The 27,275-nt window shown below is 43.8% G+C and overlaps 1 protein-coding gene across 5 annotated transcripts in view; it reads left to right on the top strand.

The window, feature by feature from the left end:
• NDUFAF7 (NADH:ubiquinone oxidoreductase complex assembly factor 7) overlaps positions 1-27,275 on the top strand; it is a 483,664-nt gene that overhangs the window by 438,900 nt on the left and 17,489 nt on the right. For all 5 annotated transcript variants that reach the window (XM_077486562.1, XM_077486563.1, XM_077486560.1 and 2 more), the window contains one exon: positions 16,630-16,803. In XM_077486562.1, the coding sequence (XP_077342688.1) occupies positions 16,630-16,803 (174 nt within the window). The remainder of the gene's footprint in view (positions 1-16,629; positions 16,804-27,275) is intronic.

Raw genomic sequence — 27,275 nt, 5'->3', positions numbered from 1 at the left:
GGTTTGCCGAGATCATAAAGATGGCGGTAGGAGTCCCATTATGGCCAGACCTTCTCGCACAAGGTTCGGTATTCCATCCTACCTTACGGATGCTAAATTTAATGGTTTGTCTATTGAAACTCACAGTCTAAAAGATCGTGGCTTATTTCCTTCAGTAGTGTCTACTTTGGTTAATGCCAGGGAGCCGGATTCCAGAATCATTTACTATAGAATCTGGAAGGCAAATTGTTATGACTAATTTCTGATTGGGACTCTAAAATAAAGTGAATACTGCAGTTGCAGGAACAGATTCACAGGACTCAATCACTGTGTTTTAAAATGTCTGTTCGGTGTCAAAATGTATTATTACATGTTATATTATACATAGATAAGAAAGGGGTAGTGTGAGATGTTATTAACCACTTAAGGACCGCCGCATGGCAATGTACGTCGGCAGAATGGCACCGACGGGCACAAGCACGTACATGTACGTGCTTGCCTTCCAGCGTGTGGGGGGTCCAATCGGACCCCCTCCCGCTGGATGCGGCGGTCCGTTTCGCTTCAGGAGTGATCTGGGATGAGGGGATGGCTGTTGGTTTCTGGCCATCCCCTCTCGCTCCTGGCGAATGAGAAGCTTCCCCTGCTGTGTATTGTAAACACAGGCAGGGAGGAAGTGATGTCATTCTCCTCGGGGCGGTCTTTTTGACCGGACTGCGAGGAGAACACAGAAAGTAAGTGCACCAAACACTACACTGACATGTAGGTACACATAGGCACACACAGCCCCCCCCCCCCCCCCCCCCGTCACAGTGTCACTGATTGCAGTGATCATTTATTTACTGATCACTGCATTTGGTGTCAGTTGTGACAGTAAAAACTGTCAGGGCAGTTAGTGTTAGGTCCAGGGTAGCCCCCTACCCCCCCCCCCCAATAAAGGTTAAACCTTTGCCCCTGGTTAACCCTTTCACCCCCTTTTGCCAGTGTCACTAAACAATCATTTTTCTGATCGCTGCATTAGTGTCACTGGTGCCGCTAGGTAGGTAGTTATTTTTTTAGGTTCACCGCCAGGTTTTTATAGCGCTAGGTACCCCCATATACTACCCAATAATGATTTTAACCCCCTGATTGCCCCTAGTTAACCCTTTCACCAGCGATCACCGTATAAGTGTCACTGGTGACGCTGGTTAGTTAGTTTGCTTTTTATAGCATCAGGGCACCCACCATTTATTACCCAATAAAGGTTTAACCCCCTGATCACCCAGCGGGTGATATCAATTAGGTTTTAGGGTCAGGGTCTGCGTCGCCCCAGGCAGCGCTAGGTTAGTGTCAGTACCGCTAACACCCACGCGCAAAGCATAAACCTCCCATAATGGTATAGAATCTGAACAGATCAATGTCTGATTTGATCAGATCTATACTAGCGTCCCCAGCAGTTTAGGGTTCCAAAAAAAACGCATTGTTAGCGGGATCAGCCCAGATACCTGCTGGCACCTGCGTTTTGCCCCTCCGCCCCCGGCCCACCCAAGTGCAGTATCAATCGATCACTGTCACTTACAAAACACTAAACACATAACTGCAGCGTTCGCAGAGTCAGGCCTGATCCCTGCGATCGCTAACAGTTTTTTTTGGTAGCGTTTTATATTTAAATCCTGAAGGCAGTGCTTGGTTTTCGGGGTCCCGTACGTGGCTAGGCTCCCAAAAAGTCCCCCACATGTGGTATCCCCGTACTCGGGAGAAGCAGCAGAATTTATTTTGGGGTGTAATTTCACTTATGCCCATAGCATGTGTGAGCAATATATCATTTAGTGACAACTTTGTGCAAAAAAAAAAATGTAATATTCCTGCAACTTGTGGCAAAATATAATATATTTCATGGACTCAACATGCCTCTCAGTAAATAGCTTGGGGTGTCTACTTTCCAAAATGGGGTTTGGGGGGGGGGGGGTTGTGCTATCTTGGCATTTTATGGCCTTCGAAATTGTGATAGGTAGTGAGGAGTGAAATCAAAAATTTGCACCCTTAGAAATCCTGAAGGCAGTGATTGGTTTTCGGGGTCCCGTACGTGGCTAGACTTACAAAAAGTCCCACACATGTGGTATCCCCATACTCAGGAGAAGCAGCAGAATATATTTTGGGGTGCAATTCCACATATAACTATGGCATGTGTGAGCAATATATCATTTAGTGACAACTTTTTGTAAACTTTTTTTTTTTTGTGTCATTATTCAATCACTTGGGACAAAAAAAAAAAAATATTCAATGGGGTGCGATTCCACATATATTGCTCACACATGCCATAGTTATATGTGGAATCGCACCCCAAAATATATTCTGCTGCTTCTCCTGAGTACGGGGATACCACATATGCGTACGGCACCCCGAAAACCAATCACTGCCTTCAGGATTTCTAAGGGTGCTAATTTTTGATTTCACTCCTCACTACCTATCAGTTTCGAAGGCCATAAAATGCCAAAATAACACAACCCCCCCCCCCATGACCCCATTTTGGAAAGTAGACACCCCAAGGAAATTGCTGAGGGGCATGTTGAGCCCATTGAATATTTTTTTTTTGTCCCAAGTGATTGAATAATGACACAAAAAAAAAATTAAAAGCTGTGTAAATTCCAGAAAATGTACTCTAGTTTGTAGACGCTATAACTTTTGCGCAAACCAATAAATATACGCTTATTGACATTTTTGTTACTAAAGACATGTGGCTGAATAAATTTTGCCCTAAATGTATGACTAAAATTGAGTTTATTCGATTTTTCTTATAACAAAAATTTGAAAATATCTTTTTTTTTTCTCAAAATTTTCGTTTTTTTTCCATTTATATTGCAAAAAATAAAAATCGCAGAGGCAATCAAATACCATCAAGAGAAATCTCTATTTGTGGGAAGAAAAGGACGCAAATTTTGTTTGGGTACAACATTGCATGACCGCGCAATTACCAGTTAAAGCAGTGCAGTGCGAAATTGTAAAAAGACCTCTGGTCCTTAGGCTGACAATTGGTCCGGGGCTGAAGTGGTTAAAAACGAACAAATAGAAATATGTTATTAAAAGCTAACAAATAGAAATATGTTATTAAAAGCTAGCGAATAGAACAATTGCAAAAGTAAAACATCAAGAAGGGAGGGGGGAGTAGAGAGCGTTTAGTAGGAGATGTGTCTGTGTGTTAGGTGAAGGTTACAGAACACATTTCAACAGTGAGAACAAAATGGAGTTTCTTGTGCTTAAATGAACAGTACAGTGAATGTCCATGTCATTTCCTTCCTTTTGTTTGATGCCATTCTGCTCTGCGTTACATTCAGCCGATTGCTGGTAACTCCTATTACGTTGGCGCAGAGAGACAGCGTCCTGTTCAGCTCTCTCCTAACTTTCTCACAATAATGGGTTCATCAGTTTGTTGGTACAGCGGGTAGTCACACAGAGGAATCGCCTGATGAGGAAGTAAATAACAAATATGAGAAATAGGAACGTCACAATGTAAGCGCCTAGTTTCTGTAACCATGTTGTGGATATATGTTTCCTGGTGTGGATCCAGGGGTTGGCACCCCAGAAAGTATGTCATAGGTAGGATCCTTGATTTCCTGCAAATGGGATTAGAAATGAAGCTGGCCTTGAGTACTATCAAGGGCCAGATCTCGGCCTTGTCTGTGTTTTTTCAATGGCCTCTTGCTTCCCAATCTCTGGTGCGTAGCTTTATGCAGGGGGGAACACGGATTAATCCCCCTATCAAGGCAGCTCTAAATCCTTGGGATTTAAATTTGGTCTTATCAGCTTTGCCGAATGAGCCTTTACGGGAAATTCCCTTGGTTCTTTTGACAAGAAAGATGATCTTTTTGGTTGCCATTTCTTCTGAGTATCGGAACTAGCAGATCGGTCTTGTAAGAGTCATATTTGATAAATGCATAAGGATAAGGTGGTTTTTGTGTCCTCATCCTGAATTCCTACCAAAAGTGGTGACAGGTTTTCATTTAACTCTTTCATGACTAAGCCTATTTTTGGAATTTCGTGTTTACAAGTTAAAATCCATATTTTTTGCTAGAAAATTGCTTGGAACCCCCAAACATTATATATATTTTTTTAGCAGAGGCTCTAGAGAATAAAACGGCGATTGTTGCAATATTTTATGTCACACGGTATTTGCGCAGTGGTGTTTTAAACGCAACTTTTTGGGAAAAGGGACACTTTCATGAATAAAAAACAAAACCGTAAAATTAGCCCAATTTTTTTGCGTAATGTGAAAGATAATGTTACGCCGAGTAAATAGATACCAAACATGTCACACTTTATAATTGCGCGCACTTGTAGATTGACGACAAAGTACGGTACCTAAAAATCTCAATAGGCGACGCTTTAAAAATTTTTTTACGGTTACCAGGTTAGCGTTACAGAGGAGGTCTACTGCTAGAATTATTGCTCTCGCTCTGACGATCGCAGCGATACCTCACATGTGTGATTTGAACACCGTTTACATACGCGGGCGCGACTTCCGTATGCGTTTTCTTTGCCTCGCGAGCTCGCGGGGACAGCGGGCGCTTTGAAATTTTTTTTTTATTATTATTTATTTATTTATTTTATTTTAAAATGACTAAATTGTTTTTAAAAAAAAAAAAATATTTGATCACTTTTATTGCTGTCACAAGGAATGTAAACATCCCTTGTGACAGTAATAGGTGGTGACAGGTACTCTTTATGGAGGGATCGGGGGTCTAAAAGACCCCCCACCCCTCCTTTACACTTCAATGTATTCAGATCGCCGAAAACGGCGATTCTGAATACCGGATATTTTTTTAAAACCGGCGCCATTGGCAGCAGAGTAAACGGGAAGTGACGTCATGACGTCACTTCCGTGTTTACGATGAGGAGACTGGAACGAAGCCGATTACGGCTTCGTTCCAGTTCCTCCCCAGCAGCCAGAGCCGACGGATCGCTAATCGGTGCTCCCGATCGAGCGGGAGCACCGGTAACAGCGGCGAGAGGCGGCGGAGGGGGGGACGTCCCCTCCCGCTCCTCCGGCATAACAGCCGAGCGGCTTTTAGCCGCATCGGTTGTTATAGCTGGAAAGCCAATCGCCCGCTGTAAAAAACGGTACCGGGATGATGCCTGCAGGTGCGGGCATCATCCCGGTATACCCCCCGGAAGCCGAGTACGCAGATCTGTGTACGCTCGGCGGGAAGGAGTTAAACCAAGATAGTATTCTTCCTTCTTTCTTCCCAGAGCCTCAATCTAAGGAAGAGAAGGCACTACATTCCCTTGATGTAGCAAGAGCGATCATAGTCTATTTAAAAGTGACCGCTCAGGTTCGCAAAACAGATGCTTTGTACTGCCAAAAGGTCCAAAAAGGGGACAGGCTGCATAAAAATCTACTATTTCCAAATGTATTCATCAAGTGATTGTTCAAGCTTACGGCTTAAAGAAGAAAATTCCTCCTTTTCATGTTAAAGCACACTCAACCAGGGTGATTAGTGCCTCTTGGGCGGTGCTTCATCAGTCCTCTATGGCCCAGATCTGTAAGGCCGCAACTTGGTCTTCAGTTCATACATTTACCAGATTTTATCAAATCGATGTTTCGAAGGTCATGAGGATATTGCCTTTGGGCGCAGTGTACTGCAGGCTGCAGTATGAGTCCTCTGGCCTCCTTTTTGCCCTACTTTTTTGTTGCGTCTCCCTCCCTTCAGTTGCCACTATGGGACATCCCACATAGTAACTACTATGGCTTTGTGTCCCCTGATGTAAGAAAAGAAAATAGGATTTTTAAAACGGCTTACCTGTACAATCCTTTTCTTTGATGTACATCGGGGGACAAAGAGGTCCCTCCCTTCTTGGTATACACTTGTATTGCTTGGCTGCAAAACTGAGAACTCCCAGTAGTGGGAGGGGTTATATAGGGGAGTACACGCCTTAGGTGCGTGCCAGTGTCCATCACCTATCAGTGGCCCTATAACCACATAGTAACTACTATGGCTCTATGTCCCCTGACATCAAAGAAAAGGATTTTACAGGTAAGCTGTTTTAAAAATCCAGTTTTTTTGCCAATGTCTAAAGGTGTTGGCACGCGTGAACATGTGCTCTGTGGAGCTCCAGGAGGGATCCATGCTGGATTTAAAAAGCATCCACAACTGGATCCATGCTGCCACTGCAGCTCCAGGATGGTACCCGGGCCTCGCATAGAAGAACAACGTTTTGCCTGTAACACTCCTCTTTGAGGGCTGGACCCTAGCAGCCAGGACTTTTTTTGGTCTTGCTACATTACCTAAAGCTGTCCTGAGGGGTGCTATACATGGTCCAAATGAGTGAAACTCCTATTAAAAGGGCCCCAGTCTTTGAAGGTTTAACCACGCTGCCTGCCGTGATGGGTGAAGTTTGGACCAGTCTGTTTACAGCAGTATCCTGCAGAAAGGAAAAGCTAAGAGGAAAGCATAGGAGCTGCAAAGTCCACCTATGACTTTTCTTTCAATTATATTGTGAAATGCCTTAAAAACTCCTCTAGAGGGAGTAATAGTGTATAGACCCTGTTTAAATCTGTGCTAATACAGCATGTGTCTCAGCAGCTGGAGGGGGGTCTCTTCTACCCATAAATGGGGAGACTGAGTGAATAGGGAAAATAAAAAGGTTATTAATGATAACCTTTAGTGATAAAAAGGCTGTGTATATCCCCCCCCCCCCCCCTCCCCTCTGACGTGATTCTTGCTAAAGCACAGGAAAGGGCGTGATGCATAGACAATCAGGCTCACACCTGAAAAAGCTTAAAGCTGATACTCTGGGAAACGGACAGTGTCTATCAGAGCAGCTGAAGCAAGGCCACCACAGGACACAGAAGCACTGGTGCACGTGAGGGGTTTACACGGGCATTTGCAGTACAGGAAAAGGATATAGTTTAGCATTGGATCATTCTATGCTACCATTGTTTTTCCTACTATTGTCAAATAAATAGAACATTTCTTAGAGTACCTTTTGCTTTTTTGTGATTTGCACTATGGCTTCAAGGCTTACTACTAATGCCGCGTACACACAGGCAGACTGTATGGCGTACTTAGTCCGTCGAAACACATTTGAGCGGACAGTCCGCTCGTGTGTGGGCTTCAGCGGACTTTTTCAGCGTGCAGTCTGGCGTACTAAGTATTTCGGATTTTTCTAAATTCTGTCCGTCGTACTTTGGTTTCAGCGGACAATCCGCTCGTCAGTAGGCTAGTTCGACGGACTAAGAATGGCGCATGCTCAGAAAGGATTTACACGGCGGAAGGGTGCTTTGCTGTGTATTGGACTTCCTATTTCTAGTCCCGTCGTACGTGCTGTACACGTCATCGCGCAAGCTTTCGACGGACTGTTTGTGCATCCGTGTGTGGTCAAGTCCGTTCAGTCGAAAGTATGACGGACTGTCCGTCGGATTGTATGACGGACTAAGTACGCCATACAGTCCGCCCGTGTGTACGTGGCATTAGGCACCAAAACCACCCCAGGCGCTTGGAACTCTAGACATGCCTCCATATTGTCCTCCTCTCTGGAGATACCGGACATGGCAAGCCAGGGTGAGTCATTGGAAGCGATTGGTGGTGCAACTGCTCACACTTTAGCCCCTGTATACGTGACTGAAGATGCATTTTCCTCTGCCCTGCAGGGCTTAGAAGGAAGATTAGCGGCTTTAATCTAATCCTCCATTAAAGAGGATAAGAAGCGTGCTAGAGCCCTCTTTCCCACTCCAAACCCCTTACCAGGGGAACAGTGGGGACAGGATGAGGTATTACCCTTAAACAATCGGGGAAAAACAAACCGATTACTCCTCTGCGGAGGAAACAGTTGAAGTTTCAGCTTCACAATCTGAGGTACAAATCTTTACAGACATGGTTTGCTCCACTTTCATGCTACCCCTAACAGAGTCAGCTGAAAGTCTGGTTTCTTCTTTGGGTTTCTTGAAACCTTCACAACCAGTGCATGCATTTCCAGTCCACACATTACTAGAGAAGCTTATTCATACCGAATGGGATCATCTGGATAAGCATTTTCTCCCTCCAAAGAGATTCTCAGTTTTCTATCCTATGGAGGAAAAATTTACCAAAAAATGGAAAGTTCCGGCAGTAGATGCAATTTCCAGTGTGAATAAAAGTTTAACTTGTCTAGTGGACAATGCACAAATGCTAAAGGATCCAACAGATAAAAAGTTGGAATTCCTGTTAAAATCCTATTTTTCTTTAGCAGGTACTGTTGCTCGGCCTGCATTTGCAGCTATAGGCATCTGTCAGTCCTTAACCACTTCAATACCAGGCACTTAAACACCTTCCTGCCCAGACCAATTTTGAGCTTTCAGCGCTGTCGCACTTTGAATGACAATTGCGCGGTCATGCTACACTGTACCCAAATGAAATTTTTATCATTTTTTTTTACCACAAATAGAGCTTTCTTTTGGTGGTATTTGATCACCTCTACGGTTTTTATTTTTTGCGCTACAAATAAAAAAATTCCGAAAATTTTGAAAAAAAAAATGTTTTTTTTTGTTTCAGTTTCAAAACTTTATAAATAAGTACGTTTTCTCCTTCACTGATGGGCACTGATGGGGCTACACTGATGGACACTGATAAGGCGGCACTGATGGGCACCAATGATGTGGCACCAATGAAGTGGCACTGATGAGGTGGCATTGGACACTGATATGTGGCACTGATAGGTGGCACTGATGGGCACTGATAGGCGGCACTGATGGGCGGCACGGATGGGCACTAATAGGTGGCACAAATTGGCACTGATTGCTGGCACGGATTGGCATGGATGGGCGGCACAGATGGGCATGGCTAGGTGGCACAGATGGGCATGGATAGGCGGCACAGATGGGCATGGATAGGCGGCACAGATGGGCATGGGTGGGCACTGGTAGGTGGCACGGATGGGCACTGATAGGTGGCACGGATGGGCACTGATAGGCGGCACAGGTGGGCACTCATAGGCGGCATTTATGTTATACTGTACTAATGGATGCCAATCAGTGCCAAACAATAATGCATGCCAATCAGTGATGCCCATTGTGGGCACTGATTGGCATCCATTATGGGCACTGATTGGCATCCATTGTGGCACTGACTGGCATCCCTGGTGGTCTAGGGAGGATTACCTTTAGCTGGGCATCCCTGGTGGTCTGGTGGCGTCCCTGGTGGTCCAGTGTGGGCATCCTCGGGGGGGGGGGGGCTGTGCTGATAATCGATCAGCACAGACCCCCTCTGTCAGAGGAGCAGCCGATCGGCTCTCCTACTCGCGTCTGACAGACGTGAGTGAGGAAAAGCCGATCACCGGCTTACACTGTGATCAGCCGTGATTGGACACGGCTGATCACGTGGTAAAGAGTCTCCGTCGGAGACTCTTTACCGAGATCGTAGTTGCCGGGTGTCAGACTGACACCCCGCAACAACGATCACCGCGATGCGCTCCCACGGGGGCGCGCAGCGGCTCATAATCCTGATCACGTCATATGACGTCCGATCAGGATTATGCAACCACTTTGCCACCATCAATTGCCTATAGGGCGGGCGGCAAGTGGTTAAAAGACCAGTTCGCAGAGGTCCTTAACGAGCTCCCTGCACAGCAGGCCAGTAGGTTGGCTGATTTACCAAAAGCGTTATGTTTTGCCATAGATGCTATGAAGGATTCTATTCACCAGGCATATCGCCTTGTACTTTTGCTAGTACACATGCGTAGGACCCTTTGGCTAAAGGGTTGGTCTGCCAAAGCACCCTGCAAAAACCTACTGTATGGCAAACTTAAGTTGGGCACAGGTGTATGGCTAGGGCTGCCTTTCTTTTTCAACCAGGGTGCCTTCTGGGTTCTTCAGGGGTGCCTTAGCCTAGAAATTGCCCAAACATTGTCAACAAGCCACAGAGTGGATTAAACCTGCCTTTTTTTTTTTTTTTTTTTTTTTTTTTTTTTTTAACACAAAGCCACACCTCAGAGGCACTGCACAGGCCAGCCACTAGCATCTTGACAACCAATAATGTAATCAGCACTGGGGTCATTTTGGCAGAGAAAGGGAGAGAAAATGAGAGGAAAAGAGAAATTCTAGAATACTAGTCAGTACCAGTTTGCAAATATGGAGGAATAATTGTTTTTTAATGTCAGGTGACTCGTGTGGATGCTGCTGCAAAATGTAAAACGATTTGTTTTTACATTTTAGAATGGGGTGCCTCGAGGTTATGCATAATTTCAAAGTGACCCAAAAGGACCAAATTTGGGTGCCGCTCAGGCAGAGAGGTAAAGTCCAACTAGACTGCTGTGAGTGCAGGCAGGGGCAGGGAGCTTATCCTAGCTTCAAGCTGCAGCAATGTCAAAAGAAAAGATCCATAAGCCGCACATCACAAAGCAGAGCCATGTGCAAGAAGTGAGATGAATGGCAGCCTCAACCCAGACTCCAGCCAGACCATGCCTCCAACGCATTTTTCTCTGCTATTTGAATCTCAATCATTCCCATGGAAAGGGGCAGGGCAAAACATTGGGGGCATGGCCTGGCTGGAGTCTGGGCTGAGGCTGCCATTCATCTTACTTCATGCACATGGGTCTGCTTCATGATGTGCGGCTTATGGTTCTTTTTCTTTGAAATTAATTTCAAAGGCTGCCGTGACTAAAAAAAGAGGGTTGAGAATGACTGGGCTAGGGAACATGAATAGGTAGGAAAGTGCAAATGACTACTAACCAAATAGTGTAACAATGTGTAGCATTGACTCCAAACTAGCAGCCATTTAGCATAGGCTTCATGCTGATATATGTCCATACACTTGCCATACACTTATTCCGGATGTGGACCTGTTCGCATCCAGATTCAACAACAAAGTTGACAACTATGTGTCAATAACAAGGGATCTGCTGGCATGCAAAACAGATGCATTAGTCTTCCCATGGGATCAGTTTTCACTGATCTATGCGTTTCCTACAGTTCTACTACTTCCGCGCCTTCTCCGCAGGATCAAGCAGGAACGAAAGGAGGTGATTCTGGTGGCCCAGAAGATCTTGGATGGCCGAGATCATAAAGATGGCGATAGGAGTCCCTTGGACTCTGCCATTATGGCCAGACCATCTCGCACGAGGTCCGGTATTCCATTCTACCTTACGGATGCTAAATTTATTGGTTTGGCTATTGAGACCCACATTCCAAAGGACCGTGGTTTATCCCTTCAGTGGTGTCTACTTTGGTTAATGCCAGGAAGCCGGCTTCCAAAATCATTTACTACAGAGTCTGGAAGGCATATGTTTCCTGGTGTGGATCCAGGGGTTGGCACCCCAGGAAGTATGTCATAGGTAGGATCCTTGATTTCCTGCAAATAGGATTAGCAATTAAGCTGGCCTTGAGTACTATCAAGGGCAAGATCTCGGCCTTGTCAGAGTTTTTTCCATGGCCTCTTGCTTCTCATTCTCTGGTGCATAGTTTTATTCAGGGGGTAACACGGGTTAATCCCCCTATCAAGGCACCTGTAAATCCTTGGGATTTAAATTTGGTCTTATCGGCTTTACAGAATCCACCTTTTGAGCCTTTACAGGAAATTCCCTTGGTTCTTTTGACAAGAAAAATAATCTTTTTGGTTGCCATTTCTTCTGCTAGAAGAGTATTGGAACTAGCGGCTCTTTCTTGTAAAGAGCCATATTTGATCATGCATAAGAATAAGGTGGTTTTGTATCCTCATCCTGAATTCCTACCAAATGTGGTGACAGATTTTCATTTAAACCAGGATATTATTCTATCTTCTTTCTTCCCAGAGCCTCAATCTAAGGAAGAGAAGGCACTACATTCCCTTGATGTAGTAAGAGCGATCAGAGTCTATTTAAAAGGCAACTGCCCAGGTTCGCAAAACAGATGTTTTGTTTGTACTGCCAGAAGGTCCAAAAAGGGGACAGGCAGCATCAAAGTCCACTATTTCCAAATGGATTTGTCAAGTAATTGTTCAAGCTTATGGCTTAAGGAAGAAAATTCCTCCTTTTCATGTTAAAGCACGCTCTAGGGCGGTGCATCATCAGGTCTCTATGGCTCACATCTGTAAGGCCGCAACTTGGTCTTCAGTTCATACATTTACCAGATTTTATCAAATCGATGTTAAAGGTATGAGGATATTGCCTTTGGGAGTAGTGTACTGCAGGCTGCAGTATGAGTCCTCTATCCTCTTTTGCCATAAATTTTTTTTGTTGCGTCTCCCTCCCTTCAGTTGCCATTGCTATGGGACATCCCACATAGTAACTACTATGGCTCTGTGTCCCATGATGTATGAGAAGAAAACAGGATTTTTAAAATGGCTTACCTGTAAAATCCTTTTCTTTGATGTGCATCAGGGGACACAGAGGTCCCTCCCTACTTGGTATACACTTTTATTGTTTGACTACAAAACTGAGGCACTCCCAGTAGTGGGAGAGGTTATATAGGGAGTGCAGTTCTGGTCTTCGGGCGTGCCACCTAAAGGTGGCCTATTAACCCACATAGTAACTACTATGGCTCTGTGTCCCCTGATGTACATCAAAGAAAATTATTTTACAGGTAAGCTGTTTTAAAAATACTGATTTTGGGGTGTTATTCCACATATAACCATTGCATGTTTGAGCAATATATCTTTTTTTTTTTTTTTTTGTCACTTTTCAATCACTTGGGACAAAAAAAATATTCAATGGGCTCAACATGCCTCTCAGCAATTTCCTCAGGGTGCCAAATGGGGTCATTTGGGGGAGATTTGCACTGCCCTGCCATTTTAGCACATCAAGAAATGAGATAGGCAGTCATAAACTTAAAGCTTAAATCCAGAAAATGCACCCTAGTTTGTAGACGCTATAACTTTTGCGCAAACCAATAAATATACGCTTATTGACTTTTTTTTTTACCAAACACGTAACTGAATACATTTTGTCATAAATGTATGACTAAAATCAAGTTTATTGGATTTTTCTTATAACAAAATTAGAAAATATAATTTTTCTTTCAAAATATTCGGCTTTTTCTGTTTATACTGCAAAAAATAAAAATGGCAGAGGCAATCAAATACCATAAAAAGAAAGTTCTATTTGTGGGGAAAAAAGGATGTTAATTTTGTCTGGGTACAACATTGCATGACCGCGCAATTACCAGTTAAAGCGACACAGTGCCAAATTGTAAAAGTCCTCTGGTCTTTAGGCAGCCAAATGGTCCAGGGCTGAAGTGGTTAATGTTGCTGTAGGCCTCTTGGCAGCCTCCCTGACCAGTTTCTTATCATCTTTTCATCAATTTTGGAGGGCTGTCCAGTCCTTGGTAATGAGTAAGCACTTTGTGTGAAATGTGTCTGCTGAACGTTGTGGATCCCTCATGTGTCATGTTTTTAATCTTTTGATTCTGCAATAAACAACCTATTTCAATACTGGATGTGCCACTTTCTCTCTTAATTTTTTACAGTTCTGGGTAATGTCACTGTTGTGGCATATTTTCTTCACTTGCTGATGACTGTCTTCACTGTTTTCCATGGTATATCTAATGCATTGGAAATTCTTTTGTACCCTTCTCCTGACTGATACCTTTTAACAATGAGATCCCTCTGATGCTTTGGAAGCTCTCTGCGAACCATGGCTTTTGCTGTAGGATGCGACTAAGAAAATGTCAGGAAAGACCTACTAGAACAGCTGAACTTTATTTGGGGTTAATCAGAGGCACTTTAAATGATGGCAGGTGTGTACTGTGTATTTAACATGAGTTTGAATGCGATTGCTTAATTTTGAACACAGTTACATCCCCCGTTATAAGAGTGTGCACACACATGCAACCGCATTATTTTATTTTTTTATTTTTACTTCCACCCAATCCAATGATTTCAGTTTGTTTTTTTCAATTGAGTTGTACAGTTTATAGGTCACATTAAAGGTGGAAAAACTGATGGTGACATGAGCGGCTGCATTCTCCACGGGCTCCGCTGGCTTTCTGGAAAATATCTGTATTCACGGGAGATAACCCTCTAATTTTAGCCCTGACGAGACCTGGATGAGGTGCCAGATCCTCAGGTGCGCAGTCCGGTAAGGGGAAAAGGCTTACATTTCCCCCAATTGCAGAGGTTTCACCACCATCTCCCTGCACGAACATGAAGACGCGGTCCAGGCGCTGCTCCCATGTGGCCTCACAGACAAACACCATGGAGCCGGCTGACTCCAGGCCACCTTGGCTAGTGGAGGTGATAGCGGCAATTTCTACTTGCCCATCTACACTTGCGGCCAAGATTGAGGCAGTGCAACTGGCCTCATACGCCTATACATAGACAAACTCCTCTCCAGAGTGATGGAGACGGAGCAGCATATCGGTCAGACAGAGGACAAGGTTCTGGAACAGTCGGCGGCCCTCTGCACTCTAGACCAAGGTGAAGGCCCTTGAATACAGGGCGGAGGACAGTGAGAATCAGAACCGAAGGAATTACCTTCGCAAAATCAGCCTGCCAGAAGGGGGAACCCGACAAGCTTTGTGGAGGGCATGCTGCACACCCTTCACCCTGATGCCCACGTCTCCCTCCACTGCACCATGGAGTGGGCCCCCCACATACCACCTAAGCCTGTCCCCTCAGGAGCTCCCCTAAGAACCTTCATCCTTCAACGCTGAACTTTCAGGACGAAATTCTCTGTGCCTCCAGGCTGCTGGGTGAATTGCGCCTCCAAAACAACAAATTGATAATCTTCCCGGATTACCCCGTCGAGATGCAAAGGCTACGCAAATCGTTCAACTCGGTGAAAGTGGTGATGAGGACCCGCAATATCAGTTATAGTATGCTCTTCCCGGCGCGCCTTCGGGTCCAGGATGGAGAGACGACGTGCCTCTTCCACTCACCGAGGGAAACCTCTGCCTGGTTGGATTCCCTACCACTGTTTATCTGGATGCCAGCGAGTTCTTTCTCTCCTTATGACACTACACTTAGGGTAGTCACGGTCTGTGGCATGCCTGTCCATTTACCTACACCTGTTGCCCCTTTTGAGGGTTTGACCCTCACTATGTGCAGACTTCCTCCTATTTCTTCCCCCCTCCTGGTTACCCCCCTCTGCTGACTGTCCTGGTGGGGCACAGGAGACCCCCTGGGTAACATTTATCGGGATTGTGGAGCAGGTTGTGGGGGGGTGGTCTGCATTCTTGAAACTAGGCTTTAGACTGTTCCTGTTTTTCACCATACGCTAGTGATCTTCCCAGCCCAGAAAATACCCAGCAGTTACATTAGAAGCGGTCATCCTGGGATCATATGCAGCGCTGAGCAACCTAGCATTTAGGGGGAGGCAGGCTGGCACCTCAGTAACTACCATTATGAAGACCACGATAAGGGCCTGGCAGGAAGCAAGCGCATTATATAAAAAACCCTTTCAAATATGCCCTTATGGGGGAATCCAATGCTACCCCATCTGAATACTTTACAGGACCCTGCACTATGGGCAAGGAAAGGGATCACGACTCTGAAACATATCACTAAGGATGGTAAACTCATGACATTTCAGGAACTGAAAGCCCTGTACTCGATACCCAACTCATGGGGATTTAGATACTGGCAGTTGAGACATGTTTTTAGGACCCAATTGCTGGAATCAATTTTGGGATCGGATTCTATAGAACATCTGTTAATTTCCAGTGTGATGGGGAAACCCCTTTCCTCTCTATACCTATACTTGACGGTAGCCCATGACATTAAACCGACCCAATCTCTGGACAAGTGAAAGACCAGACATACAGACTCTTGGTGATGAGGAATGTGTCTCCACCTTTATTTCCTCGATGATATCGGCAAAATACAGGTTTATTCAACTCAAATTTCTCCACAGGGCCTACTACACCCCACAGAGACTAGCCTGCATATACCCTCAACAAGATCCATTGTGCCCCAGATGTAGACGGGAGGGAGGCTCATTCAAGCACATGGACTGGTCATGCCCCAAACTCCGACTTTAGTGGGAGGCAGTTGCTGATACCTTGAACAAAGTGTGTGGGACATAGATTCCCCTGGACCCCCTGACCCACCTACTGAGCCACCTAGATGAGGTGCAGGGAGACAGCTATACTAACCTATGTTTGACATTCTCCTTGTTCTATCTTAGAAGGGAAATACTCCTAAGGTGGAAGTCGGCAGAGCCACCCACGAGAGACTCTTGTTGCCTTTCCATAAACTCGGTACTATCCCCCTACAGACTCGCATACAAGAGCAGGCAGTGCCCAGCGAAATTTGACAAAGTCTGGTCGGGTTGGATTGATGCCAATGGCTAAGAACTAAGAGGGGACCTGAAGGATAACATGGGAAAGAGGCCATTTCATTAGAACTCCATTTTTATTTAATTTTTTTACTCATGCCCCCTCACCCCCCGAATTCAGCTAGGAATAACTTGATAATTGCCTATAAGATAACCAATTGGGCAGGGGATTAGATCTTTAGATCCCTAGACTGCTACAGACTTTATCCTGTTTTCTATCTCTGTATGATTGTATTTCTACTGATTATGACATGAAATGCTGATTTGTTTTCTTACAATAAACATCTCTGTTAATAGTGGACAAAGTTCTGAAATGATTTATCTTTGTGTCACAGAAACCTGACATTTTAACGGGTGTTGTATATAGAGATGTTTAATCAATGTGAATTATGCAATGCACATGTCTAGGTAAACACTAATGTGATAGTTTTTGATTTTGTTTTGTCTTGTGTTCAGGGATTTAGGTCTCACCAGTTACACAATGTGCTAGTAGATCCAGGAACAGCGGATCTTACAGCAGATGTTGACTTTAACTTCTTGAAAATGATGATTGGAAATACCGTGAGCTCTTTTGGACCTATTGCACAACATGAATTCTTGAGAAATATGGGAATTGATTTGCGGTTGAAGGTAAGGTTAATTTAAAATAAAACAATATTGCGCTAGGGAGTTTAAAAGAAAAAAGAAAGCTGCAACCAAAACACCATCAAATATCACTATGGAGAAAAAATTTGAAAATATATAATGTTGCTCTAGATATGAGTGGTGTGAAGCAATCAGAATTGGAATGATTATAGTAAAGAGTGAATACACATGAATCCTATAAAGAGTCCATGTTGAATATCAAGTGCTAAAGTGAAACAAAAGGATGATGTATATAATTATTCAAAAAGTGATAGACAAATATACAAAACGTGTTAAAGTCCCAAAAACATTGTGTTCAATCTCTTTCTCTGGGTTAAGTCAAAATGATGTTCCAAAGTCTTGAACCGTTATAACTTCCAGGCAACATAAGTAAATATGGACCCATACCGCAGCTGATGGACTCCCAAACAATCAGAGTTGGTAATGTCGGCAGATAAATGTATCTCTCTCAGGTGCGTGCTCCACCAAGGTCCCTCAAGCCGACAGAGCTTGTGTGCGGACAGCACGGGAAATCCCGAACAGAGCTGATGTCTTCCGGACGAAACCGATCCTCCTCACTCAGTCTTCGGCAGTGCTGAGACAGGCCAACCAACCAATCACTGCCGATTTTTCAGCGTGTCTTCCTGTTACAATATGAAGTACTCTCCGATGTGAAGCTGCACTCGGAGGCTCTTCAGTTGGTGAACAGGTTAAATTAGATAAGTTCAGTATGTGGTGAAAATCTGAAAATCTTCATCAGACCAGGTCAAAATGCATTACCATTCCTTGCCACTGTGAATAATCACATTTCCTGTTCCTGTGAAGTCACGACCAGCTGCTTGTTTCCTGCCTCCTGGTTCCCAGCATTCTCTGGATCCCCCTTAAGATCACACCAGTGCCCCAGGCTGCAAAGGGAAGACATTTATGAGACTCCAGGACTGGCGATTTTCACCACATACTGAACGTATCTAATTTAACCCGTTTGCCAACTGAAGAGCCTCCAAGCGCAGCCCCACATCGATCTCCTCAGGCATGCTTAAGCCTAAACTGGTGGTTGCAGGATCAGAACCCTTCGAAAAGGGAAAATCCTTTCTCCCGGTAACTTGGAGAGTACTAACTACAGATGCTAGTCTCTCAGGCTGGGGAGTGACCCTAGACAGGCTCACAGCTCAGGAGAAATGGTTAGGGACAGAGCAGACTCTGCCCATCAATGTCCTAGAATTACATCTGGCCCTACGGTCCTGGACGATGGAGCTTCGGGACTGCCCCATCAGGGTTCAGTCCAACAATGCCACAGCAGTGGCCTATATAAACCACCAAGGTGGTAAAAGGAATCATTCAGCTCTGAAGGAGGTGAACTACATACTAGCCTGGGCAGAGGGACATGTGCCAATTATATCGGAAGTCCATATCCCGGGAGTAGAGAACAGGAAGACAGATTATCTCAGCTACCAGCAGATCTGCCTGGGGGTGTTCCAAGAATTTTTCCAACATTAGGAATGGCCAGTGGTCAACCTACTGGCATCCAGGTTCAACAACAAGCTACAGCAGTTTGTGTCTCGAATAAGAGATCCTCTGGCAATTGGAGCAGATGCTCTGATAGTTCCATGGAGCCAGTACTCCCTGGTTTATGTTTTCCCTACGATCCCTCTCCTTCCACATTTGTCGCGCAGGATTCGGAGAGAGAAGGTTCCAGTCATTTTGGCCCTGGTTCCCAGAGATTGTGAGACTGACAATAGATGGGCCATGGACGCTTACACGTCGTCCCGATCTACTGTCTCAAGGTCCTATATTCCACCCCAATTTACAGTCTCTAAATTTGACGGCATGGCTATTGAAGCCAGGGTGTTAAAGGACCGTGGCATCTAGGGACCAGTGGTGTCTACTCTAGTGAATGCTAGAAAAGCTGTCACTAGGAAGATTTATCATAAGGTCTAGAAGACTTATATTGCTTGGTGTGAAGCCAGAAAATGGCATCCTCGAAAAATATGTGATTGGGAGAATTCTCTCTTTTCTACAGTCAGCTGTGGAAATCAAATTGACTTTGAGTACAATCAGAGGTCAAGTTTCGGCCCTATCAGTATTCTTCCAAAGGCCTTTAAGCCCCGTACACACTACCAGTTTTTCTGCTGAGTTTTTCCTTCAGATTTACCAAAACCATATAATATGAGGTCAAACCTTCGGAGTTTAAATTTGTATGCAATAAGGCAGGCCCTTTCACTAAGAGGTTTATGGGAAGGCTGGAGGAGTATTTAAACTGGGTTTGAGGGGGGAGGGTGAACCAGACGTACATTGGGCAGACAGGTCAGTTAGGGGTCAGACATTAATGGAGGGTGGAATGGGGATAGATGGGGGGTGGGATATGGCAGGTGACAAGAAATTTCCCATGTTGCAAACAGCCATTGAAAACTATAGTGCAATTTGTACTACTAAAAATAATATGAAAAACACCAGAGCAAAATGTAATAATGCATTAAAGTGTTTGTTCACCAATGCCAGAAGTCTGCCAAGCAAAATAGGTGAGTTGGAAGCTGTGGTGCATGAGGAGAGCTATGATGTAATCGGTATTGCTGAAACTTGGCTTCAATCCTCACATGACTGGGCTATTAATATTCCTGGCTATGCACTCTTTCGGAGAGACAGGGTAAAAAGGAAAGGTGGCGGGGTCTGTCTCTATGTGAGAAGTGATCTCAAAGCAAGTGTGAAAGAGGACCTGGTGGATGGAGAGTGTGATGAGTCCGAAGCATTATGGGTGGAACTGCATTTAGATGGGTGTAGTTCAAAGTTAATCGTTGGAGTTTGTTATAGACCACCCAATGTGAATGAGGAGGTGGAGACTCAGCTCCTTGCACAGATGGAAAGGGCTGCAAGGGCTGGGACAGTGATAATAATGGGGGATTTTAACTACCCAGAAATTGACTGGAGTAATGGCACTGCTGGGACAGTTAAAGGGCAAAAAATGATAAACCTATTACAGGACAATTTTATGGTCCAGTTTATTGAGGCCCCAACTAGGAATGAAGCTCTGTTGGACCTGGTAATCTCAAACCATGCAGAGCTTATTACTAATGTCCAGATAAAGGAACACCTGGGTAGCAGTGATCATAACATGATTTCCTTTGATGTTAGCGCTAAACAAGAAATACATACGGGTAAGATAAAAACACTTAACTTCAAGAGAGCTTATTTTCCGAGGATGAGGGCTACTCTCCAGGACTTAGACTGGGAGAGAATATTCGCTTCAATGGGCACAGAACAGAAATGGGAATTCTTCAAAAAGACTGTTGGGGACCTCACTGCAAAGTATATTCCCATGGGCAATAAGTTTAAAAGGCTAAAAACAAAACCTATGTGGCTCACGGCCAGTTAAAAAAGCTATAAACTGTAAGAGAAGAGCTTTTAAAAAATATAAAAATGAAGGATCACTAGTGTCATTTAAATGTTACAAAGAAATTAACAGAATATGTAAAAAGGAAATCAAGGATGCAAAAATTCAAAACGAACGACAGATTGCAAAAGATAGTAGGACAAACCCCAAAAAATTCTTCAAATATATTAATAGTAAAAAGGTCAAGTCTGAGCATGTAGGCCCTTTACAAAACAATCTAGAGTTGGTGACTGGGGACAAAGAGAAGGCTAATTTATTAAACACTTTCTTCAGCTCTGTGTACACAAAAGAGCATGGGGGAGCGCATGTCCATAATGGGGGTGATAGTGACACAGCCCCAAATGATCCACAATGGCTCAAAAGTGATATGGTCCAGAAATACTTAGACAGAATAAAGGTGGATAAAGCACCTGGCCCTGATGGCATCCACCCACGGATCCTAAAAGAATTGAGCTCTGTAATTTCAGAGCCATTGTATCTAATTTTTAGGGACTCATTAATGACGGGAATAGTCCCACTGGATTGGCGCAGGGCGAACGTGGTACCTATATTTAAAAAGGGATCAAAGTCTTTACCAAGTAACTATAGACCTGTTAGCTTAACTTCTATAGCTGGGAAGATACTGGAGCGTTTAATAAAAGACCACATCGACGAGTTCTTGCTGAACAAAAACACTTTAAGCAACAGACAACATGGATTCATGAAAGACAGAAGTTGTCAGACAAATCTGATTTCTTTTTATGAGGAGGTAAGTAAAACCTTGGACAGAGGGGTGGCGGTGGACGTGGTATACTTGGATTTTGCAAAAGCATTCGATACAGTTCCCCACACACGGCTCATGTGTAAGGTAAAGTCTACAGGTTTGGAAATATCAGTTTGTAAATGGATAGAAAATTGGCTAGAAGACAGAATTCAGAGAGTAGTGGTTAATGACTCTTACTCTGAATGGTCTAAGGTTATCAGTGGTGTACCCCAAGGTTCAGTGCTGGGACCCTTACTTTTTAACATCTTTATAAATGATATTGGGTCTGGGATCAAAAGTAATATTTCTGTCTTTGCAGATGACACCAAGATATGCAGTGGAATAACGTCTTTACAGGATGTCTCCAATTTACAAGCCGACCTCAATACACTGTCTAATTGGGCGACTATGTGGCAGATGAGGTTTAATGTTGATAAATGTAAAGTTATGCACTTGGGGCCTAAGAATATGCATGCATCATACATGCTAGGGGGAGTACAACTGGGGGAATCCATAGTGGAGAAGGATCTGGGGGTTTTGGTAGACCATAAGCTCAATAACAACATGCAATGCCAAGCTGCTGTTTGCAAAGCGAGCAAAGTCCTTTCTTGTATTAAGAGAGCTATGGACTCCAGAGAAAGAGATATAATTTTGCCCCTGTTCAAATCATTAGTAAGACCTCACCTGGAATATGCCGTTCAGTTTTGGGCACCAGTTCTCAAAAAGGATATCGGGGAACTGGAGAAAGTGCAGAGAAGGGCAACCAAACTGATAAGAGGCATGGAGGAACTCAGCTATGAGGAGAGATTAGAGGAACTAAATTTATTCACTCTTGAGAAGAGGAGATTAAGGGGGGATATGATCAACATGTTCAAATACATTAGGGGTCCATATAGTGAACTTGGTGTTGAGTTGTTCTCTGTACGGTCAACCCAGAGGACACGGGGGCACTCTTTACGTCTAGAGGAAGAGAGATTTCATCTTCAAGTACGGAAAGGTTTCTTCACAGTTAGAGCTGTGAAAATGTGGAATAGACTCCCGCCAGAGGTGGTTCTGGCCAGTTCAGTAGACTGCTTTAAGAAAGGCTTGGATACTTTCCTGATGGTACATAATATAACTAGGTACTAACATAGGTAAAGTTGATCCAGGGAAAATCCAATCGCCTGTTGGGGGATCAGGAAGGAATTTTTTTCCCCTGCTGTAGCAAATTGGCGCATGCTCTGCTGGGTTTTTTTTTCGCCTTCCTCTGGATCAATTGTGGGCATAAAATTGGGTATCTGGATTGTACGATTATTTTTTATTTTATTTATTTGTTTTTAAGGTTGAACTGGATGGACTTGTGTCTTTTTTCAACCTGACTAACTATGTGACTAACTATGTAACATTATTATTATTATTATTATTATTATTATTATTATTTATTTTTTTTTGTGGTTGAACTTGATGGACATGTGTCTTTTTTCAACCTGACTAACTATGTAACTATGTAACTATGTAACTACATATTTTTGGTGAACCTGAAGGAAAAAATCAGCAGAAAATATGAGTGCGTATGGGGCATTAGCCTCCCATTCACCTATCCGAACCTTTATGCAAGGGGCAACTCACTTGCTTCCCCCATTAGGTCACCTATGTGTCCTTGGAACTTGGTGCTGTCTGTGTTACAGAAACAACCATTTGAACCTATTAAGGAAATTCCATTAGACTCGCTGTCACGCAAACTAGCTTTCCTGGTGGCTATCACCTCAACTAGAAGGGTGTCGGAGTTGGCAGCTCTTTCATGCAGGGAACCATACTTGATCCTTCACCATGACCAAGTCGTGTTACCCGCTCCATCCTTTTTGCCAAAAGTGGTGTCGGCCTTTCATTGAAATCAAGACATTATTTTGCCGCCTTTTTCCTCTCAGCCTCGTTCGGCGGAAGAGAGACGTGTCCGGGCAGTCAAGGTTTATTTGTCTAGATCTGCAGAGATCTGAGTATCGGACTTTTTTTTTGTTTTGTTTTGTTTTGTTTTACCAAACCCAAGAAGGGGCAGGCAGCTTCCATTGCCAATTGGGTCTGTCAATTGGTCATTCAGGCCTACAGTCTGAAACATAAAGCAGGGTGAGAGTTCATTCTACCAGGAGTGTAGGAACCTGCTGGGCTTTTCACCCTCGGGTATCTGTGGCTCAGATTTGTAAGGCGGCTACCTGGTCTTCAGTGCTTACGTTCACAAAATTTTATCAAGTGGATGTTCGAGCAGCCGAGGATTTGGCTTTCGGCCGCAGTGCACTGCGGGCTGCCGTATAAGTTCTCGTGGCTATTGTTTGGCAGGGTGTCTCCCTCCCCTCAAGGTAATGAATATTAGCATGACTCTGTGTGTTATGATGTATGAAAAAGAAAACAGGGTTTTTACGTCATACTTGCCTGTAAAATCCTTTTCTTTGAGTACATCATGGGACACAGAGATCACTCCCGTCTTTTTTGAAGATTTAGTGCTTGCTACAAAACTAAAGTACACAGATCTGTGTCCAATTCCTGTGTGGGAGAGGTTTTATAGGGAGATCACTTCCTGTCTTTGGTTTACCAGTGCCCATTCACCTAATGAAGAAGTATAACCCAGCAGGTAATGAATATTAGTTTCACTCTCAACCTCTTCAACACAACATCCCCACGAAGTGGAACAAGCATATCCTATCCCTGGATCATCCCATTCTGTTATCCAGCCAAAGCTCTCCTTGGCCTGGTGGAACTCCAGGTCTGCCCTAGTCGTTCCTTCCCATACCCTTAAAAGTAGAGACAACGCATGTCGCTTCCCCCTGTGTCTTAACCTCATCCTGTCCACGCTATAGCCAAATGATGCCTACAGCATGGACCTACATTGCCAGGAGGCCATCAATAGACATCCTCTGCTTTTCACGTTCCCCGTGCACCCCCTGTGAGGCACTCGCAGCTCGCTCTGTGATCACTGAGTCAATTATACTCGGATGATCACAGATCGGAGTAAGGGTCGATCCCAGCCCCTTACCATGCGATCAGCTGTCAGCCAATGACAGCTGATCGTGTGATGTAAACCGAAGATCAGCAATCTTTTTATTTTTTATTTTTATCCTCACGGTGACAGCATGAGGAGGAAAAAAAAGCTGGACATCAGTCCAGAAGAGGCACAGCCACCTCATCTGTGCCCATCAGTGCCACCTGCCAGTGCCCACCAGTGTATATCAGTGCCACCTATCAATGTCCACAAGTGCCGCCTATCAATGCCCACCAGTGGTGCCAATGCTTCATCAGTGCCACCTAGCGATGCTGCCAATCAATGCCACCTATCAGTGCCCACCAGTGCAGCCTCATCGGCATACACCAATGAAGGAGAAAAATGACCTGTTTGCAATATTTTATAACAAAATATAAAACTTTTATTTTTTCAAAATGTTTGGTCTTTTCATTTTTTTAACAAAAAATAAACCCATTTTTTTAACAAAAAATAAACCCATTTTTTGGTGGTATTTGAGGTGATCAAATACCACCAAAAGAAACTCTGTGGGAAAAAAATGATAAAAATTTAATTTGGGTACAGTGTTCAAAGAGTGACAGCGCTGAAAATTGGTCTGGTCAGGAGGGGGAATTTCATAAATGCCCAGTAAGCAAGTGGTTAATCACTCCTTATTGCTTGCAAAAGGACTGGAGTCCCATACAGTCGGCAGGGTTGACATTAGGGGTGGCTTTAGCAAGTTTTTGCCAGTGTCCAATCACCTTAAGGTAGCCTGCATATAACTCATAGTCTAGTAACACAATTCCGATACTCAAATAAAGGGGTGGACAACTACATGGCAAATGTTGTAAAATATAAAGTAATGCACTTGGGGGGGGGGGGGGGGGGGCTGGGCAAAAACATGAATGCAAGTTACTCGCTAGGGGGAGAGCCATTGAGAAATTTCTGGATGGAAAAAGATCTGGGGGTCCTAGTATAACACAGGCTCAGCAATAACATGCAATGCCAAGCAAAGCAAGCAGAATATTAGCATGCATAAAAAAAACTGTATTTACTCAAGGGATAAAACTATAATTCTTCTACTTTACAAACTCTTTAAGTATGCCGTCCAGTTCTGGTCACCAGTCCTCAGAAAGGATGTACTGAAACTAGAGTCCAGAGAAGGGTGGCAAAACTAATAAGGGGACTGGAGGACCTCAGTTACGAGGAACAACTACAACATTAAACTTCTTCTCCCTGGAGAAGAGACGCTTCAAAGGAGATATGATGGTGATCTACAAATACCTCATTTGTGATTCTAGCATAGGGAGGAAACATATCCGTTTCGGGGAGCTTAAAGTGGTTGTAATAGCACGTTAAACAGAACAGTGCTTGTGCTGTCTAACCTGTCCCCCTGTAAAAAAAAACCTGGCTAATCCTGCCAGTTTCTGGCCTCCAACCTGTAAACTGACCACCAGTTTATCATGGCTGCTGAATGCTGAACCCTGACATCCTGGTCAGTTTACGTGCCTCCGTCATCCGCACCTCTCCTCTCTGTCCCCTCCCGTCCTCTCCCCCTGCCTTTCAGCTTGCGAGTATGTGTGAGCTGCCTCTGCCCCAACCCAACCAACCCCCGCTTTTTTAGCTGACTTTTAACAGAAGTAAGCTAAACGCCTCAAAAAAAATTCACTGCCAGCCCCCCTCTTTTAAGCTGCCATCCTTCACTATTTAATTGTTAGAAACTAAGCTTCTAAATACCTTTTTGTTATGTAGCTTCAGGCTGGTCACGTGACTCCCGGCCACTCTAATACTCTGATCCAGGGCTACAGCAGGAGGGGCTGATGTCAGAGGGAGATCTGGGCCCCGCCCGCTGTAGCCCTGGATCGGAGTATTTGAGCTGCCGGGAGTCACGTGACCGGCCTGAAGCTACATGACAAATATATAACTTACACATATGTAGTATCTCTGCGATTATCAGGAACAGGAGAATTTATTTTGGGTAGTTCTTTGGTGGCACTTCCTGTTTTCTTATGGGACAGAAAGTGAAGGGAAATCTCTGCAATAGTACACAGACGGTGAACAAAAAAAATCTGACATAACTCTCCCTTACTCCCTTTGCCTATACTTCTACTTTAACATTTTCTTTACCCTCAGTCACAATTGGTTAAGGTTTTATTGAATGGCCCCGTGTCTTCTTAAAGGGTTTGTAACCCTACACCTTGATTTACTGCCAGCCCCCCTATTTTAAACTGCCATTCTGCACTATGAAATTGTTAGAAACAAAGCCTCTAAAGAACTTTTTGTACCCATAGTAGGAGCTAGAAACAATAGTGCGCATTTTGTTTTGTTTTTTTGTTTTATGTAAAACACATTGACACCAACACAATTTTTTTTTTTTTTTAATGCCACCCAAAATATACTGATCTTGACCTTTGACCCAGATCTTGACCCGAACACTAACCCTGGCACTGACCTAAATCAAAACTTGATCTAGCTATTTTTTTTTCCTTTATATTTTCATTTATTTTCTTTATTTTTACACACTTGATTAGATCTCCTACAAAAAGAGAAAGATGCCTCACAGTGACTGATCACTGTGACAGCCAATCAGGGTTTCACATTGATCAGGGAACTGGAAGTCCCAGGTCCTGATCGTTAGTAGGACACCCAGAGCTCTCGGTGAGAGCCTATTCTCTGTGCTGTGAGCGCACTGTGTGGCGCCTTCCCAACACAAAGAGAGGTACACAGATATGAGAATAATCTAAATAAGTAAAAGGGCATATACCACGCTACTAGTGAAATTAAATGAAACCACAAATGTTCTGTGAAGAAAAAGCTGCGACACATAAACATGCGATATCCATGCAAGGAAAAATTGTATAAAGGTCACGCTAATAGAAGAAATATTAGATTCCCAAAAACCAATCATAAGTTAATATATATGTGCAATATCCAATGTGCATAATCACATATCTTTTCAAATGTTTTTATTGAGATTTTTAGCAGAGTTAGTTACAACAAGGGTTACAAAACAAAAAAAATAATATATAGTAATAAAAGTAACATAACACAGTATAATGTAGTGACAGGGTTTTCTCAGCACAATATAGCATAGAAACAAATAGTCCACAATAATATAGTAGTATTCCCAAGTATCTAATATTCATAGTCATAAAGGGACTCGAACAAGAGTAAGTCTCTTAGAACTTGTATAATAAAGTCTGTAATATAATTATTGTAAGATTTATAAATAGCGATATGGATAATGGCCACTTCTGAACCCCAAGACACCCCTCACTGGGATCTATCTGTGTCTTGGAGTACCTAGGCCAACATCCTAAAGGAAATTCAAACACAGTAGTTATCTTTTATGAAGGAAAATAAAGATCTATTCTTAC

Source organism: Lithobates pipiens, unplaced genomic scaffold, assembly GCF_037356315.1.
Source record: "Lithobates pipiens isolate NorthernLeopardFrog02 unplaced genomic scaffold, aLitPip1_a1.2 Scaffold_18, whole genome shotgun sequence".
Lineage (NCBI taxonomy): Eukaryota > Metazoa > Chordata > Amphibia > Anura > Ranidae > Lithobates > Lithobates pipiens.
This window is presented reverse-complemented; position numbering and strand designations above follow the sequence as displayed.